The sequence below is a fragment of the Marmota monax genome, unplaced genomic scaffold, assembly GCF_021218885.2.
Source record: "Marmota monax isolate L192 unplaced genomic scaffold, Marmota_monax_Labrador192_F-V1.1 WCK01_AAM20220418_F8-fsc00024, whole genome shotgun sequence".
Taxonomy (NCBI): domain Eukaryota; kingdom Metazoa; phylum Chordata; class Mammalia; order Rodentia; family Sciuridae; genus Marmota; species Marmota monax.
Window position 1 is genome coordinate 21,588,916 of NW_026695224.1, and position 19,896 is coordinate 21,608,811.

The following is a 19,896-nucleotide window of genomic DNA, read 5'->3' on the forward strand; positions in this document are numbered from 1 at the left end:
GGTCTAAGTTGCTTAGGGCATTGAGGTTGGTCTTAAACTTGTGATCCTCCTGTTTCAGCCTCCCCAGCTGCTGGGATTATAGGTGTACACACTGTGCCTGCAGAACTGGGACTTGGGGACAGTTCTCTCTCTAGCAGTCTGCCTGCTTTATTTTTATTTCAAGGACTGAGACCCTTTCTTTCATAAAAGATATGTCTAAAAGAATTCTTCAAGGCGGTTTTAATTAAACATCATCTTGCTTCTGAAGACAGTGGACCTTTACTCCCAAAGCCAAAAACCACTAGAACACAGACTTAAAAACCAAGCCATTTAATTGTGTCTTTGAAGGTAAACAATACATGAAGCTGGACCCCAAGCCCTGATAATGCCAGAGCTGCAGGTCCAAAATGTGGTGTGGTTCTCAAGAGTTCAGAAGTGTCAGAACTCAAGGTTTACAAGCCAGAGAATGTACAGAATCCACACATTCCGTTTAGCAATTTTGCCAATTATCAGAAAGAGACCCCCCCCCAAGAATCTCTCAAGAGGGGAAAATTCAACTCCTGTTTATAAAGTATGAAGAGTACCAAAAATGTTATGTTGTTGTTTGTCTCTTCACTTTTCTCACAATCTGAAGCCTGAGCTATCATAATCCCCAACGCACAGCAGCTGAGGCTGCAGTCTGAGTTGGAGATCAGTCCCTCTGTCATTTTACATCACATAATGCCACAGCAAGAATGATCGGAGGCAGAGAGCTCTCATCAGGACAGCCTTTTAACAAGCACTGAAAGTGAAAAAGAACCCTCTAGTGGCACATTGATTTAGTTTATAAGATTTTAATTTACAAATTAAAAAAAAGCTACATGTTTTACTTTTTCTCCTTTTTCTCTTCTTTCTTCACATCACTCTTTTCCTTATCTTTATCTTTCTCTTTGTCATCTTTCCTATCCTTTTTGCTCTCTTCTTTTTCCTGCCCTTCTTTCTTCTCTGCATCCCGGTTGGCAATCTTGTTGTTAATGAGGTTGTGCAGGGCAACTACGGAGCGGATCAGCGAGGCCAAGTACACCACCACCATCTGGTCGTTAGTCTTCAGGTAAAAGGCCTTGACAAACTCCTGCAGGCTGACGTCAGGCAGCAGGTTGAAGACGTCCTGCAGCTGGTAGATGATCTGGTGGTTGATGGGCAGCTTGCCTGTGGCTACTTTTTCCAGATAGCTCCTGATATCCAGAAGCTTGGAGTTCAGTCCCTTCAAACCATGGACTTGATTTGTGATTCGCTGGGAAAGAGTGCCCACTGTAGTGTCTTTGATGTCTCTGTAAAACCATCACAAGGAAGGAAAAAGCATAAGGATATCTTATTACTATGTAGGTTTTCACATTCTAAGAAAACACCCAGATTTGTAGGGAAGGGCAAGCTTCAAAGGAAAAAAATGTTTCTTCCCATTTGATAGAGTTGAATATAAAGCAACTCGATTCTGTTTTCATTTGAGGGCCCATATTTTATCTTTCTTATCATGGGACCTTTTTCAAAAGATGCCTGTAACAGCTAAAATGAAACCATTTTTACTTAAATAATTAAAAAAAAAAAAAAAAGATTGTTTAGGCCAACAGTTCAGATCTGCCAATAACTTTCTGGATAACCTTCTTATTAAGGAGCTCGCCACCTCAACTTACCTGTTCCTATGAAGGATAGAATTTTCTCTACCTGCACTTCTAGAATGTGAAGCTTCAATCAGTTATTGTAATTTTCAGAATTAGAAGGCTGACAAAAAGTATGACCCTTTTCAAATAAGGATTATATAGATGAGAGGATTAAAAAAAACAAACAACAACAAAAACAATCCAAATAAAGATACTCTGTAGAAACTGGACTGTTAACTGGAAAGGACATCAAGTAGAGAACAGACCTGCGTTCACTTCACACACCTGCTCCTATTACAGACTTACATTTTAACTCAAGATACATTAGAGCACCTCAATTTATGGGCAAAAACCCAAAGGCCTCAAAAGGGATGGTGATTTGTTCAAAACTAAAGAATTGCTAATGGACAGCCAGGACCAGAACCAGAACCTGGGTCTCAAAACTCTTAAGTCTCTTCTTCACACCCTGCATCATCCTGGGCAGCTAATGATTCTGATGCTATAGGAAGACCTCACCGTAACAAGTGTTCGACCCCAACTTCCTCAGCTTCTTCTGCTCCAATTTCACTGGTCACATGCTCAAATGTTTTCGAAGTTGGAGTTCCATCCTAGCAGAAGAGGCATAGCAGTTGTTATTCACCTCCAACAAGCAAACTGGCATGCATTCCTTTTCACACCTTGAGTCTTCTCTTAGTCAGATAATTTCATGTGCATTTACCAAGCTGTCCACAGCAAGAGTGGGTCAGGTTTACTTTGAAAGCTTAGCCTCAAAGCTAAAATTACCATGTTGGCATTCAGTGTTGAGGTCTGTTGGGGCATCATGGCTAGGTATTTGTCTGTTGTAGTGGCCACTGAATTGTTTTCTGAGGAAAACCTTTTTTGTTTGTTTTTAAGAAAAATTCCTGATAATTCCCTCAATTCCACACTGGAGATGAATGCTCATGGAAGTCTCAGGTTGATTTTCAAAGGATATTGTTCTTTCTAGAATGGACAAAATACAGAGTACTTGAAGTAAGCTCATACTGGAAAATATGAATTTTAGCCACAGCACCAGAAATAATGCAATCAGAATAAGTGGTTTTCTGGTGGTCTTAATGAAAGGATCCATGGAGGATATGGTTCACTGAATCATCTAGTGACTAACTGATGAGATTCAAGGGATACTTTTCTTAGACCTACTGCAACAAAGGGGTATGCATCTCATGTAAGGGCTAAGAAAATTCTGTAGCCAGAATGCTTGGCTTCAAAATCTGGCCTGCCACGTATAAAATAAGGGAGCTGCAGGATCTTGGGCAAGTCACTTACAATATGTGCTATAAACATTAGCTGTTGTTTCTTTTCTGGTCTTACCTTCTCATATGACCCTTAAGTGCCTTTTGTCCTCTATTAAGCAACATCTTCACTGTTATGCGTATGTGTGTGTGTGTGTACACAAACGCAGCCTCAATTCCTTTTCTAAAGAAGCAGTGTTAAAAATTAACTAAAATCAACTGGATGAAGATCAGGGATGAAAGCATTATTGCAACTAGGCAATAACTTTGGATCTAAATTCCCTGGGATTATACAAAAAGAAAAAGAGAAGGATAGGGCTTAGTGCAAGTAACATTTACATATTCTTTTCCAAATTTTGAGAATAAGGATAAATATTACATATCTAAATCCAAAAGCAGTCTTTAATCCATTTCTCAAACTCTTGGCTTTCGAAAGTTAAGTCTGAGCTTTTTGGCAGATACCCTAAATGTGAATATTTTGTGCTCATAACATATTTTTACATCAAGTCCTACCCTAGAATTTAAGTTGTTTTCCTAGAAAGAGGGAAAAACTACATTCTGGCAACTATGCACTTTTATATCAATGCAATTCAGATGTCAATGATCATAGAGGTGTGTCTTGGCAGCTCTGAATTATTCCATTTGGAAACCCAAGATTTAGTCTACAGGAACTGGGAATCCTCAGGGAGAAGAAAACACCAGCACAGAGGAAGCTCCACAGTAGATACTGTATGAGATTAGGGCCAAACTCCCTAGATCCCATATTTTCTTTGCTGTGAATATTTCTGAGTAATCTTTTGACTATTCTGAGCCTCCATTTCATTTTTGAAAATAATTTTAAATTTCCTTGGTCCTCCTATTTCTAAAATTTGGTGATTCAAAAACTCAAGGGGAGATGGGTGTGGTGGTAGGAGACAGGATGATTTTGAGTTCAAAGCCATCCTCAGCAATTTAGCAAGGCACTAAGCAACTCAGTGAGACCCTGTCTCTAATAATAGAGCTAGGGATGTGGCTCAGTGATCGAGTGCCCCTGAGTTCAATCTCTGGTAGCCAAAAACAAAAATTAAAGCAAAACAAAAACAACAACAAAAAAACTCAAGGGGAAAAAAATTCTAAGAGCAGACTGTTAGCAGAAATCAACTATCTTCTTTTTGTTAAAAAGATCTGACTTGGAAATGGAAAAGAAAAATTATTTATCACCCAAATGAGATGCCAGTCTCATTTCCTGAGTTCACAGCAAGATGACTTACATCATGAACTTCTTCCACTGAAATATATGCTTCTGTGGGTAGCCCCAGGTCCTTTGGCTTCACATCAATAATGACCAATACCTGGCAAAGAAACACAACTTAGCCATCTACATTACATTTCACACAAAAGGGATAATTTCAGCCACTCTTGTGATGGTTACTAAAGCTATTTCATTCATTCAATCAGAAATGAGACAAAATATTAAGCAAAAATGAATTTATATTTCAAATTATTCCATTGTTTGCTCACTCTGTATTTCCCTCCATGAAAAAGCTGAGGTCATAGAATGTGGTTGTTGAGCACAAGGAAATCAGAGTTAAGATGGCAAAAATTTCAATCCCCATCTCAGAATATATTAAGCACTGCAAACCTCTGTGTTCTTGTTTATAAAGAGAATATACAGTTACCGAAAGTATTGTCAGTCACATACCAGGTACTTAGCAGGCATGTGTTTACTAAATCCATAAGGCTACAGAATACTGCACAGAATGATAACAATCAACACAACAAACTTACAGAGAAAAGCGCAGTGAACTGACTCACTACCCAAATCTATCTTCAGATGCTCCTGAATTGGCTGGCAAAGAATATCATTCAAGAGTTTTAAAAAGAGAACACTTACTGAGTTAGGGCAGTATCTTTTCATAAGTTCATTGATGGCAATGTCATTCTTATGTAGTTTAGGGCCTGTGTGGTACCATCCAACTATTCTTTCTCTGGCTGGGAAGAAAAAACTAGGTTTTAGTTGTTTCATCACCATCTATACAATTTGCTTACAAGTTATGTCCTTTACCTTTTTGAAATTCCAGACATCTATTTTAAACCTTGAAATTAAACTTATGAAATCTAAAACTCAAAAACAGAATTTTCAAAAAATAGGCAGTGTGTGACCTAGAGATATCTATATCCTCGACTAGTTTACGAGACCAGTCATTCATGAAACAACTAGAGAACAATTCCAAGGCAATATATAAGCAAATGCAAGTTCATGTCACATATGCAATAACTGCAGAGTTGTGGGAATAAAAATTTCCAAAGCAATGTGGCTGCTGGGATGAAATAACATGAAAGTGACATATGTGAGAGAGGTATTTATGCTGGCTGGTGGTATCAAATCCCCTGGGGGCAGGTGATGTGATAGCCCTCGCTTTTCTGATGAAATCAGAGGACTATCTCCCAACCTCCTGCTCAATCCTAGTACACAACCTGGCCATAAATTACTATTGTGGTTTTTCATTACTCTACTTCAACTTCATTGCTCTACTATCACCAATCTTACTTAAGTTTAGCTAACTGAAAGGGCCCTTGACATTAAACAAATAGATTAAGAAAATATACATATACACGCATACATAAGTCAACATCATGCCATAACACCTTCTTAGAAACACTTACCATTAACCTTCTTAAACATTCCATACATGTTTTCCAAATAATCATGATCTAAGAACCAGACAGAATCATCTTTGTCATCTTCATCAAAGGGGACTAGACAGAAAAAAATTAAGATTTAATTTAGGTGCTAGATAGGAATCCAGAATACAAGTCACAGTGAATAGATTGGATTATTTTTACATGTTTGATTTGTCCAAAACAGCATTAAATTTTATTTTATTTAGTCACCCTCAGTAAAAAAAATCTAGATTTTTTTTCAGCTATCTTCAAAAAACTGTTAAGACCTGGCAATTACTGGGTAAAGCCTATAAAAAGGACACATACTCTTCAGTTTTAAGGCCCATCCTTTCCCAGTATTTCTCATTTGGCAAACTGCCTCACTGGCTGGTTCTTTTAGACACTAGAGTTAGTGACTTCTAGTCCAGAGGTCATACCAGTATTTGTTGTTGCTTCTTTGATCATAAAAAAGCACATGTAGTACTGGGCATGGTGGCACAAAGCTATAACCTCAGCTACTTGGGAGGGTGGGGCAAGAAGACTGTAAATTCAAAGGAGGACTGAGTAACTTAGCAAGATCCTTTCTCACAATAAAAATAAAGGGGCAAGGGATGTACTTCAGTGGTACAGTGCTTGCCTTGCATGTGTGAGGCCCTATGTTCAATTCCCAGTACTGCAAACAAACAAACAAAACAACAACAAAAACAATAATATATGGAACATAAAAGTAAAGTTCTTGTAAGGATTCACGGTAAAGTAAAAGGTTAAAGGTCTCTGTATCTCCTCTTGCTCTACCCATGGCCAGGGTTAAAAAGTTTTGTACAGGGGCTGACAGACTACATGGTCTGTTCTAATGGAATACAGCTACATTTGTTTGTTTACACATACTCTGTAGATACTTTATTTTTTTTATTTATTTTTTAGTTACGGGCGGACATAGCATCATTGTTTGTATGTGGTGCTGAGGATCGAACCCGGGCTGCACGCATGCCAGGCGAGCGCGCTACCGCTTGAGCCACATCCCCAGCCCCCTCTGTAGATACTTTTGAACTTCAACAGAAGGAAGAGCAGTTGAAATGAAGACCACAAAGCTTGCAAGTTAAAATATTTAGTGGTCTGGCCTAAAGTGTAGCCTTTGGTCTAGTTCAGCATTATGAAATAGAATCTCAGGGCTGTAATACACAATTGTAATAAGTATTTATTTTGAAAAGTAAATCGACATTTTAATGATGCTCAGAAAAATTTAAACTTTATCTTTTACCTGCAAAACTGTTGGACACATCAAGTACTTTCTTTTGCCATGACCCCAAAAGCACACCAACAACGCGCTTCTGGTTTCCAACCTTGCCGATTCTAAATGAGAAAACAGGTGGTCAGTCTGCACAGACATACAGTTACAGGACCCCAATAGTTAAGATAGTTAATGGCAAATATCAACAGTTCAGATACAATTTGGTTTACTTCATAATTATTCTCTCTAAACAAATGTAATAACATTAGATTAGTATGCAATACTAAATATAAGGAGTAATTCATAAACTTTTGAGCTTTTACTTACCATCGACTGCAAAGTAACTTATGCTTGGAAAAATTTAAACTTTATTTTTTTCTTTACAATTCTCCTATGCGCCTCTGAACTTTCCTCATCTTCTCTATCCTGAAATATCTTCAGGAATAAAAATGCTAAAGTAGTACCGGTATTGTGGCCTGGGTTCTACATTGCAAATTTTCTGGAATGTTCCCCCATGCCTACAAGCCCCAGTAGATTAGATTTACTTTATTCTTTGTAAAGAATAGGTGCTTATAAAGTGATTTCCAAACAAAGGCTTGAGTGTGCTACTTGTGGCCTCTCTTGACTGGTGTAGTGGGGAGAAGTCAGAAGTGAGCTGGTGACTAATCACAACGAGAAGAGGACTGAATGAGTTAGATTTTACTTTAGAATCTCTAAATCCATTTCAAACCTCCTCAGTGATTTTCTAAGAAGCTACAAGTGTATCACTCTTCAAGAATTCTTTAACCATTAGTAAATGTTAAGGCACAACACAACTCAACACTAAAGAAAGACAGAAGCCTACAAAATGAATTACATTTCATAAACAGTTGGTAGTTTCACATTGCTTTAACTGCAGTATTTTTCTTAACATACAGTTTGGTAAACCTATCAGTAATAAGTTTGGATCAAAGTTAAGGATTCTGTATTTCTGGTGGCTCTTATACTTTCTGAAGCTGTAAACACTTCAAAGTTGAGTTTCCACACTTCAAGGGAAACTTCCACTGGCTTTCTTTGGGTCTACAAAAATCCATTAAAAAACAACAAAAAACTTTACATGTGTTATTTGGCACAGCAGCTAGCAGCATCTGCCTGACCTATGCTCTTAACCAAGTGTCTCATGGGAATAAAACAGTAATTACCGTACAGTAGAAAAGTCCACATATCCTGTTAGGCTGAGGCTTCAAGCAATGGAACTGAAGTGGGTTTTGTAAACCTCATTAAGTCCTGAGTTCGTGTTTGGTTCAATTAGTCGTACAAAGCAGGAAAATGGGCACACGGTAACCAAGACTTTACAGCAGATGCTCTCAACTGAGTCTTTCCATTGCTAATTAATTATCTTGTAAAATTTCTGAACGTGTGCAACAGGTCCAGCAGGATAGACAGCTCTAAAAAAGTAAAGGTGGCAGGCACTGGGAGCTTACCAAGTGATCTGTGGGATGTTTTCTCACCTTATTTATTAATGCTCCATCTCTAACTGATCTCGTTGTTCAAAGAGAAACTGACACCTCGTCTACATTTTAAGATAGCATCAAACCAAATTCCCACCTAGAAAATTTCAGGGGTTATCACCACCGCCCATCCAGGATGCTATTCCGGATGCGAGAAAAGAATTCCGGTGGCAGCTCTCAGCGGCTCAGAAGCGCGGGGCTGAAGCGCTTACTAGGACACCAGGTCTTTTTGTTGAAAAGGGATGGGCGAGGTGACGGATAGGCACGAGCCTGGAGGCAGGCGGTCAGTGCCAACCGAAGCCTGCCCTTTCCTCCATACTCTAGCACCATCCAGCTTTCGTTGAAAGGAACAGGCAGCCCGGGCCCCCGAGTGGCGGCGGGGACGTGGAGCCGGGTCACTCTGGCTTCATGAACCGAGGCTGGTCTGCGGCCGTCTCACCTGCGTCCCCAGCCTGGCCGCGGCCGCCGCGCTGTCCCCAGCGTGCCGGTGACTCAGCAGCCCCAGCTCTGCCGGCCCCGCTAGGCCGCCCCGGGCCGTCCACTCACCGGTTGAAATGATCCACCACACTAAGTAGCACCAGGGGGTGGACCACCACCTTCTGCACTGCCAGCTCCGGCATCGTGACACACCCCGCACGCCAGGCTCGGCGCCCTAAGATCCGCAAATACCGGCAGCGGCAAAAACACCCGCGGATCCGCCAGGCCCAGCTCCTCCTCTTCCGGTTCGGCAGTCACCGCGCAGTCTTCTTCCGCTTCCGGAGTGCTTCGCGCAGATTGCCCGTACTGTAGCTAGGGCCGCCATGTTGAAGAAGGGAAAGGGCCGGAGAAGGGCGGAGCTGTCCTGACTTCTGCGGCTGGCGCTTCTCCGGACTTCAAACCTAAAGGGACACTGGAGATTAGACTGGGTTTGGGGTACCAATGATAGAGTGACTTTAATGTAGTCAGGGTTTTTAATGTGTCTGCAATTTGGCTTTCTGTTCAGGTTTTCCACTCTATCTACAAGAAAGTTAGAGTTCTAATCTCATAGTTAGAAACTCAGTGTTATCTTTAATGAGAAATATATAGTCATGTTAAGGGAAAGAGAACCGTGAATTATCGAGTTTATCTATTTCTATAATTTGTCAGTCCTAATACAGGTATTTAAACATTTAATCCTTTGAATTAATGTTTCTGAAACTTTGATTATGCTTATAAATCACCGATAGGTCTTGCTAAAATACAGATTCTGATACTGTAGGGACAGGTTGGGACCTGAAGTTCTGTGTGCCTCACAAGCATTCAGGTGAAGCCTATGCTGTGTTAATAAGGCTTGTAACAACCTTAGGAAGTAGGTATTTTGTTGTTTTACAAATGAAAGATACTGCTCCCAAGGTGTGCTTTTACTGACCACTTTGTTTAAAATTCTATTTTTTGCCCAGTAGCATATGCTTATAATCCCAGCTACCTGTGAGACTGAGGCAGGAAGATTAAGGTCAGCCTAGGCAATTTAGTGAGATTCTGTCTCTAAATAAATAAAAAGGGCCGGGGATGTAGTGCAGTGGTGGACGGTTTTCAATCCCCAGTACTTGAAGAAAAAAAAAAAAATCCATCTTTCTCCCACTACTTATCTCTGCTTTAGTTCTCTATGGAGTATTTACCAGTTTTGAGCAGATGGTGAAGTTTACCTATTCTCTCCTTTTCAGAAGATAAACTCTTGTGCAGTTCACTTTTATATTTTTCAGTGTGTTGAAAAGTGCCTAGCATATACGACGCACTCAGCAATTATTACATGAATGACTGATTAATTATGCAACTGATATGGAAAAAAATGAAGACCCAGAAATCAGAAAGGACCTTTCCAGGATTCCATATCTGGTAAGGATCAAGCCAGGTTTCTGTGATCCCTGTTCTTGTGCTCCTGATTACACTATTCTGAGGCAGAAGAATAGCATCTGTTTCATCAAGATGCTGAATTTCAAACTGTAGCAGTTGTATCTTATTTTACCTTATGTTCACATTGCAAATGTAGATTAAACAAGTTCTTTAGAGACTTCTTGGGAATCTCTAATCCTGATTCACTTGAAACAGTGTGACTTTGAATTTAAAATTCATTCAAGTTACGGGTGATCACTGTGGAAAATGGAGAATATTCAGATATAAGTAAAACCACCCCAAATCTTTCCACTTAGAGAAAAGCCCATTATTGACCATGGTCCAAACTGCTAAACCTCTTCTTCCAGGAACTTGGGTGTTAGCTTCCTAATTGATTTTCCAGCTTTCAGTTTGATCCTGTCCCATCTGCATTGCCCTCTCTGCAGCTGGACTTGTTTAAGAAACCCTTTAATGGAAAATTTCAAGCCTTCAAGAGTAGAGAGAATAGAATAATGAACCCCACAAACCCCCCTCACCCGAGCCCCCAGTTCTTCTCCTCAGAGCTGGTCACTGGTTACTGGTTACCAGTTTCTGGTGAATCCTTCAGGAAATTAAAAAAAAATATGTACCTTTCGGCAACTTTGCACATTTAAATGGAATTAGTTAAAATTCTGAACAATGAAAATTTTGTTAATCATGTATCACCAAGACTTTTTGTTTTAAAACAGCAATTCTAGGTCTATATCATGGATAGATGCATAGAATGGATTGGATTTAGGGGCCCAGCTATAACACCACAACCTTGCAGCCTTTGTAAACCTGGAATGGGCAAAAGCTGTCTCAAAGGTGTGTCTAGAATAATTTTTCCTCTGTCATATAACTCTTTTCCACTCTAAATTTGGTATTCTTCTATAAGGAGTGTCTCTCAAGTTTTTCTCAGTATTCATTTAACAAATATGTATCAGTTACTAACTGTGCCAATGTTTTAAGCACTAGTTACACAGAAGTACACAAAGTTCTTTGAACTTGTGGTCTTGTGGAGGGTGATAGACTGTAAACAAATAATAAATATAAGTCCCATATAATATCCTATATATGGTAGCAGGAGCTATGCCAGTTCAAGTCAGAGCTGCTTGCCATGACTTGCTGTGGTGGCTCCTGACTCTGAGCTTCAGTGTGTGACTTTTTTTTTTTTTCTGACCACTAAGATTAATTAGCAAGTGTGATGCTGATAGAGGATTCAGAAATATTCCTACTTTTCTGCTTTCTGTCTTGAAATGCTTATTCTTGGAACCCTGAGCCATCATGAGAGAGGTCTGTCTACTTGGCAGGAGAGACCACATTGAAAAGAGGAGGAATGTCTGGGGCTGGTTCCCAGCTGTTCCAGCCATTTCAACAGAGATGGTAAAAATGTGAGTGAAAAAGCTCTGTGGATGTTCCAGCCTAGGAGATGCCACACGGAGCAGAAGACCTGTCCAGATGAATTCGACCCAGAGTGTAGGATTCTGTGAAATAATAAATCAATGTTGCCATTTCATGTCATTACATTTGGGTGTTTTTTGATGTAGCAGTAGGTGACAGAAGCACCAGGCAATTTTTGAAATCTCCATGAACCTAAGTTTTTTGACAATACATTATCTGCCACTCAAGGCTTTTTATAGAGTAGCTGCTCAATAAATGCTGTTTCTGGCATTTTCTCAGTGTGCTGTGCTTCTTCCACTTTCTTATTTGAGGGTTATTTAGGTCTGTCACGGAACATTAGTCAGCTCAAGTGCTATACTCTGAAGTTGAAGAGATTCCTAAAGTAGGCAGATTTTGGAAGCTCACTGGAGCATGGAGAAACTGGAGCAGCCATCTGGCAAAGGATAAACTCTTGACGCCTCTGGCATCTTTCCCTAAAAGTTTGCTTTCTTTTTCCTCCTTCTAGGAAGATAGGCAACAGAAAATAGCATGGGCTGTAAGTTAGATACAGATTTGAATTTTGCCTTTCCTATTTACTGGCTATGTTATTTTAAATAGTTGACTCATTTTTCTAAGCCTCAATTTCCTCCTTTGTAAAACAGGGATGATAACAGTGACTGACTCACAGGTGTGGGAGCCAAGATGGTGAGATGACTGCTCTCCTGAGCAGAGGTACATGTCAGACAGTACAGGCTGATTATCCCTAATCTGAAAATCTGAAATCCAGAATGCTCCAAAATCCAAAACTTTTCAAGTGCTGATGTGATGCCTTAAGTAGAAAATACCACACTATGAAACTTCATTTTAGGCATAAAATTATTTAAAATATTGTATAAAATTACTTTTAGGCTATGTGTATGAGGTATATGTGAAACATAAATGAATTTCATGTTTAGATGTGGGTTCTATTCCCAACATATGTCATTATGAATATGCAGATATTCCAAAATCCAGAAAATCTGAAATCCAAAACACGTCTGGACCCAAGCTTTTGGATTAGGGATATTCAAGCTGTAGTGAGAAATAAGCTTTAACTGGTTGGACTGTAAAAGCCCAGAATTTTTATTGTAAGTTAGAAAGTGATATGATAAAATGGTATTTGGGGGAAGATTAGTCTGAGAATAGTATGCAAAATCGATTCAGAGGAGGGGAGCCAGGAATTAGGAGGCATTTCAAGTAATTTTGGCATGAGATGATAAAGACCTGGGGTGGCAGAGGGAACAGGGAAAAAAAAAAAAAGAGAGAGAGACCCACTTCAGAGAAAAAAATGGGGATTGAGTGAAGAAGAAAGATGAAGGAGTGGATGAGTGAAAAGCCTCTTCTAGGTCCATGACATCATTGCTCTCTGCTGATTCCCTCCTTGAACTCATGTTTATTTTTTTATTCTTATTTTTCGACAGTGGGATTGAATCCAAGGGCGCTTTAACCACTGAGCTGCATCCCCAGTCCTTTTTATTTTTACTTTGAAACAGGATCTTGCTAAGTTGTTGAGGGTTTTGCTGTGTTGCCAAGGCCAGCCTTGAACTTGCGAACCTCCTGCCTTAGCCTCCCAAGTTGCTGGGAGGTATGCGCCAGGCTCTTATATCTATAGTTTTTTTTTTTTTTTTTTTTAAAGTTTTTAATATGAGCATTTCGGCTAGCGTTTGCAGGCACGGTGAGTTTATACAAAGTTGTTTAAAAGTGGATGATACTTGGGGCTGGGGATTGGCTCTAGCAGTAGCGCGCTCGCCTGGCATGCGTAAGGCCCAGGTTCGATCCTCAGCACCACATACAAACAAAGATGTTGTGTCCGCCGAAAAATAAAAAATAAATATTAAAAAATTCTCTCTCTCTCTCTTAAAAAAAAAAAGTGGATGATCCTCTGAGGAAAGGAATTGTGTGTGTGTGTCTTTGTTCTGGGCTTCCTAGACTTGATAGCACTTCTCACTTTAAAATTTTTATCCCTCTCAACTTCATAATTAATAGATATAATTACTTACCTATTTTATGTTGGAGTCCCACAACTTCTCAGAAATTTTGACCTCCACGTCTCTGATGAATGACTGGGAGACAGACATGTGCTCTGAATCTTCTCCTCCTGGTGTGTTTAGGGAGTTTTTTTCCCCCTTCCATTTTGTTTTTTACTGGTGCATTATAATTGTACATAATGGTGGGATTTGTTGTTACATATTCATACATGCACACAATAGAACAATATGATTTGACCAATATCATTCCCAGGTTTTCCCCCTTTCTCTCTCCTCTCTGCCCCTGGTTCCTTTCTTCTACTCTCCTGGATTCCCTTTGATTGCCATGATAGTCTCCCTGCCCCACACCTTTCTTTCCTTTTGCCTCTAACCTCCATATGTGAAAGAAAACACATAATCCTGGATTTTCTGAGTTAGGCTTGTTTCACTTAACATAGTGTTCTCAAGTTCTATCCATTTTCCTAAAGATAACATAACTTCATTCTTCTTCATGGCTGAATAAACTCCATTGTGTAGACATGCTAGATTTTATTTATACATTCATCCATTGCCAGGCACCTACGCTGGTCCCATGGTTTGGCTATTGTAAATTGTGCTGTTATAAGGATAGGTATTCATGTATCACCATAATATACTGACTTTAATTCTTTTTTAAAATTTTATTTATTTATTTTTATGTGGTACTGAGGATCGAACCCAGTGCCTTACAAGTTTCAGACAAGTGCTCTACCACTGAGCTACAACACCAGCCCTGAATTTAATTCTTTAGGATAAATATGGAGGAATGTTATAGCAAGGTCATGTGGTGGTTGCATTCGTAGTGTTTTGACAAACATCCTTTCTGATTTCCATAGTAGTTTTACTACTTTACGGAGTAAAAGTGTTCCTGTTTCTCTACATCCTCTTTAGCATTTTTTATTGTTTGCATTCTTGACAGCTGCCATTCTAAATGGAGTGAGATGAAATCTGTGTAGTTTTGATTTGCACTTACCTAATTACTAAAAGTATTGAACATATATTTCTTGACCATTTGTATTTCTTTTTTTTAATATTTATTTTTTAGTTGTAGTTGGACACAATACCTTCATTTTATTTGTTTTTATGTGGTGCTGAGAATTGAACCCAGGGCACTCACACATGCTTGGTGAGTGCTCTACTACTGAGCCACAACCCCAGCCCACCATTTGCATTTCTTTTGAGAAGTGTATGTTTAGTTCATTTTTGTTTGCATTAGTTTTTTTCCAAATCAGATACAAATCTCAAGGCCCTATTGGTCATTTAAAAAGAATTCAGCATTCTCCTGGGAATAGTCCTTTAGATTTTTCTATTACCTCATAAGAAAAGTAAAAAAATAATTAAAACATTCTAGTCCTTTATGAATCAAGGTTGATGACTTACAAGAAAACATCAGGGAATGAAAGATAAGATTTTTATTGGTAATATATATAGGCAAAAAGCATTTTAGAAAGATATATGTGTGTCTTTGAGCACTGGAATGTGATTATGCTATAATGAACTTGTCTATCCGTTTTAATGTATGTAGGTTATTGTATGTATGTAATGGAGGTAACCTTTGGGAAATTATTAACATGCTTTCTGTCTTTTGCTTTTTCCATACAAAACATTTACTCAAGTTTTTTGGAGGCATCCATCTGTGGAGAAGGTATGTATCAAGAAGTAAGTCAGAGAAAATATTTAACTTCAGACATGAAAAATAGAATTATTCAACAAATTAATAGTTTGGAAAACTAGGATGTTGTCCTCAGAAATAATTCTCTAAGTCTTTGTATTCTTGTTTCCATACTAGGTTGACATTCTCAGTTTGTAGGTCTTTCTACAGTTTAAACAAATGCCCTGCATATCACTAAGGCTTAGTTGAAGTCAGTAAAAATGAAGTAGGATGTGAAGGAGTTAAAACAAAACCCCAAAACCATTCCCTTTCCTCCCAAGGGAAGCAAAGAAAGAGGAAGAGCAAGGTTGTTTGATGTGAGAATTTTAGTTTTCCTTGTTTGGGTTTATCTCAGAGAGCAGGAGGTATGTGAGATGGATGAGGGTACCAGAAGGCCAGGAAGAGTTTCTGTCTTGCGCCTTGCTTGGGACTCTAGAAGATCTTAGATTGCTCTTGTGTCCATTGGGGCACGGCTCTGTTCATTTGACAGCACAGTGAGTGCAGTGGAACGAAGACTCAGGTTTGGCTGCCCACAATAGCCCTGGTTACCATGTTGCATGGACAGGACACTCAGATAGCAAAAGTAGATGGCCCTGGTGGTGGGGGTAGATCTCTGCTCTGCCCCTAATTCTACAGCACAGGATGCTTGAGACTGCTCTAACCAGAATCGCACATAAGTGGCCTTGTCAGAAATGTGGATGCCATCCTAGATTTTCTATTCCCTTTTCACAGAAACACAATCACCTATAAGCTCCTGCTTGTCACTTTCTGTCCCTTGTCTCTTCTAGTTTCCTGATGCATCACCTGAATGCCAGCCGTAGTGGAAGTTCCCCTGTTGTGCTTGCTCATACGTGCCTTCATGCCTTTGCACACGTGTTGCCTGTGTGTGTGCAGTGTCCTTCCCTCTGTTGTGTGTATACAGAACCCCTAACTCATCCTTTAACTCTCAGTTCAGGAACATCTGTGAGGACCTTGGCCCCCAAGACAGTTAGACTCCAGCACTTCCCTTACAGTCTTCTTGTGCTTACAGTCTTAGCCAGTCCCTGTTTGTTTGTAGACTCCCACAGTGGAATGAAGGGGAGGGATTTTGTGGTGTTCAATTTTTTTTTTAATCTGCTGTGGTTTGGATATGGTTTGAATATGTTTCCCGTAAGTTTGTGTGCTAAAGTTTGGTCTTCAGTGCGAAGATATTGAGAGAAGATATGAACGGGACTTTTAAGAGGTGGGGCCCATTGGGAGATTAGGTCCCTGGGGGCATCATCTTTAGAAATTAATGTTGTTCTCATGGCGCTCTGGTTAATTCCTGTGAGAGCAGATTGTTATAAAAAGACTGAGCTGGGCGCAGTAGTGCATGCCTGTAATCCCAGAAGTTTAGGAAGCTCAGACAGGAGAATCGTGAGCTCAGTGCCAGCCTCAGCAATGGCAAGGCTCTAAGCAACTCAGTGAGATCCTGCCTCTAAATAAAATGCAAAATAGGGTTGGGGATGTGGCTCTGAGGTTGAGTGCCCTTGAGTTCAATCCAGGGACCTAAAAAATAAAAAACTGAGTCTGGATCCTGAATCTCTCTGGCTTTCCGTCTCATCCTATGATCTCTCCTCTACCCCACCATTGTGATTACATCTGCCCTGAGACCCTCACAAGAAGCTGAATCAATGGGGCTTTTGTATCTTGGACTTTTAGCTTCTAAAAGTGTGAACTAAATAAACCCTTTTCCTTATAAAATACTCAGCCTCATAGTATTGTATTAAGACAACGGAAAATGGACTAAGACAGTATCTCAAGGCAGGCTGATGTCAAATATTTAATGACTCTTGGTCTTAAGTGTTTGTTGAATGAATGAATTTAATAAAGCCATGTTTTTAGAAACTTTTAATATTTTTATGTTTTACTTTTGATTGTTCCCAGGAATGTAGGTAAATTAACATTAGTTTTGCTAAGAGACTTGTGCAAACTGTGCTGATTTTTCAGTCGATTCTGAATGTTTTTAATCTTTCCTTACCTTTGAGGAAGCCTGAATGATTCCATATTTGGCCTTCAATTTGTCTACTCTCCTCTGCTGACAGTTCAACCTCTTTAAGGGTAGGCTTTCTGTTTGGCTGTATATGGTATTGTACAGTGGTGTGGGGCTCTTAATAAATATAAAAAACATGAAATACCAGTTTAAAAATAATACTTTGTGAATACTCAAATACTAATATGAAAACATTACTAGATACTTCTTCAGAAAAAAAGCCCTGAAGGAAATTGATCAAATTATTAACAGTGGTTGTCTTGAAGTAGTGATAACAAGTAATGTATTTCACTTTTTTTACTATTCTGTCTTCTAATTTTTTTCCTAATAATGTTTTCAAATGAAATCACTGAAATTATGTTTTCCTGTTAGAAGGGTGATAAAGGATAGTGGTTAATAGTGTAGCATTTTAACATCCTAAACTGTAAAAGAGGGTAGTGATACAAAGGCTAAACATACTAATATACCTGTGTTTTAGTCAGCTTCTTGTCAACATGACCAAAAAACCTGACAAGAACAACATAGAGGAGCAAAAGTTTCTATTAGCTTCAGTGTCAGAGGGTCAGCCCACGGTTGGCCCACTCCATTGCTCTGGGCAGGAGATGAGGCAGAACATCATGGTGGAAGGGTGTGGTGGAGGAAAGTAGCCCAAGGCATCGCAACAGAAAGCAGAGAGTGCTCTGCTCACCAGGGACAAAATATAAACCCCAAAGGCATGTCCCCAGTGACCCACCTTCTCCACCCACACCCCACCTGTCTACAGTTACCACTCAGTTAATCAGTATCAGTGGACACCTCATATCTGAACCATACCAACGGTATTAGCCAGACCACTCTTGATTGCTAGTAGTGGGCCCTACTCTGATGAGTTAAGACACAAAGGAAAAGTCATTTCTCATCTGAATCCAGAGCTTTACATGAAGTGTCTCTCCTCACCTCTCAGCATCCTTTGGTGTTTTGGCTCCATTTTCAGATCAGTTTCCTACTAATGACCAGGAAACAAATGGCTACAGATAGTTATAGGTTTAGATTTTTAAAGGGAGGGAGACCTTGAACGCCAAACCTTTATTTGTGAAACTTAATTGGCCTTGCCAGAACTGGGGGCCATCTCTAAACTAGCCATTGTGCCTAGGGGAATAGAATTTTTCAGTTTGGAATCAACTTCGGGATGGGCCAACTGGAATGGATTAGGTCACCAGGATCACATGGAATGGAGAAGGGCAAGGGTGCTGACTCCAGAAGGGGGAGTGAGAGTGGGCAGTCAGACAAAGCCTATCCTGTGAGGTGCATAATGAGCTTAGCACCCTTCTTGTTACATGGTAAGAGCTTAACAGATGCTAGACATGGTCATTATTAGAGTGCAGAGGTTTACCTGTTATAACAGGTAATAAGAATTTTGTGTTTTTATTACCTGGTGTTTACTTATTTTTAGTAACTCAGCAGAACAAGAGGTGAAATTCACTCTTGCCTTTACCAAGTATTTCTTTATTTTTTGCCTCAGGTATTTTTAGTTGATGAAAATTGTGTTTTTTTACAGTTCCTTTCTCTAAAAAATTGCACTCATGATCATTTTAATCTTTCCAATGTCTGCTTGTTGTAGAAAGACTTGATTTGTTTAAAGAGGTTTCCTTGTTTCGTGCCTTACTGCAAGTGATGGCCCTATATGTTGGCCTTGGATACTGACGTAGCTGTTATTCCTCTTCCTGTTGTCATATTTCATTTAACTGCAAATTAAAAAGAACTGAAAAAATTACAGCAATTTCTAGTTCACGTCCAGGAAATAGAACTCTCTGCAGGAATCCTTACATGGTACAAATATGTTAGAAAATCATTTCCATTGTGCTTGGAGGGCCTGGATGGTCACCATGGAGCACAGTTCACCTCTCCCAGCTGAAGCCCAGACCGACCGTAGAGCGGAGACTGTAGGAAATCTCCCATCTGAAGAGTTAATTTTCTTTCAGGATCAGTGTTGGAGGCTGCTATGATTAAAACAGGACACTTTAAGAAGATTGATATAGGAACATTTGTAACAGCTGACTATAAAAAGAAAACCCAGGAGGTCAGGTTCAGTTTTGGGAGCCACTTTGACTTGAGTCTTACAAAGCCTTTATTTTGAATTTATCTCTTTCTCCCATTGCACAAGCTTTTGCTTTACTAAAATTGATCCATTAAATTAACATAAATAAGCAAAAAACCCCCTTTTTTTTGGTGCTAGGGATTGAATCCAGGGACCTCTTATATGCAAGGCACTTGCTCTACCACTTAGCTAAGTGCCCCTGGACCATAATTTAGTTAATTTAATGTTTTAAGGTCACTTTAAAAAAATCGTTGTTGCCATTTTGATTCTTTTCAGAGTTGTTATCCATGATTGTATAAAATTAAACAGTTTTTTTCCTTCTCAAGTTTTACCTGACTTTTAGATGTGATCTGTGGATTTGGTACCAAAACAAGTTCAAAGTTTGAAAACAGATAAAGTTTTTCATAACTTTAAAGAAGGAGATGTTTTTCCTTATTTTCTTCAAGATAGTACATGGAAGAAACATTTATTGGTAATTTGAAAACCTGAGCAACAATATTAAGTGACAGCCACTGGATGAAAACTACAATCAACCATAATCCTGATCTCTAATGTGGCGGCTAGTTTCTGGGGCACAGGCACACACTCCTGATTTGATTGGAGTGTACA

The 19,896-nt window shown here is 39.4% G+C and overlaps 1 protein-coding gene and 1 long non-coding RNA gene across 2 annotated transcripts; one reads left to right on the plus strand and one right to left on the minus strand.

Annotated features, from left to right (window-relative positions):
• Positions 1 to 293: 293 nt before the first annotated feature.
• On the minus strand, positions 294 to 8,977 carry Psmd7 (proteasome 26S subunit, non-ATPase 7). Its single transcript, XM_046435108.2, has 7 exons — positions 8,798 to 8,977; positions 6,792 to 6,883; positions 5,534 to 5,626; positions 4,761 to 4,858; positions 4,138 to 4,218; positions 2,133 to 2,224; positions 294 to 1,289 (listed from the first exon to the last, which is right to left on the minus strand). Exons 1-7 carry the CDS (start codon positions 8,869 to 8,871, stop codon positions 845 to 847), a joined length of 975 nt encoding a protein of 324 aa, XP_046291064.1. The 5' UTR covers positions 8,872 to 8,977; the 3' UTR covers positions 294 to 844.
• A 104-nt stretch (positions 8,978 to 9,081) lies between these two features.
• LOC124086677 (uncharacterized) lies at positions 9,082 to 19,433 on the plus strand. The gene is made up of 3 exons (XR_006849871.2): positions 9,082 to 10,105; positions 10,831 to 10,948; positions 11,434 to 19,433. It is a non-coding gene; the product is annotated as an uncharacterized LOC124086677 (long non-coding RNA).
• Positions 19,434 to 19,896: the final 463 nt, after the last annotated feature.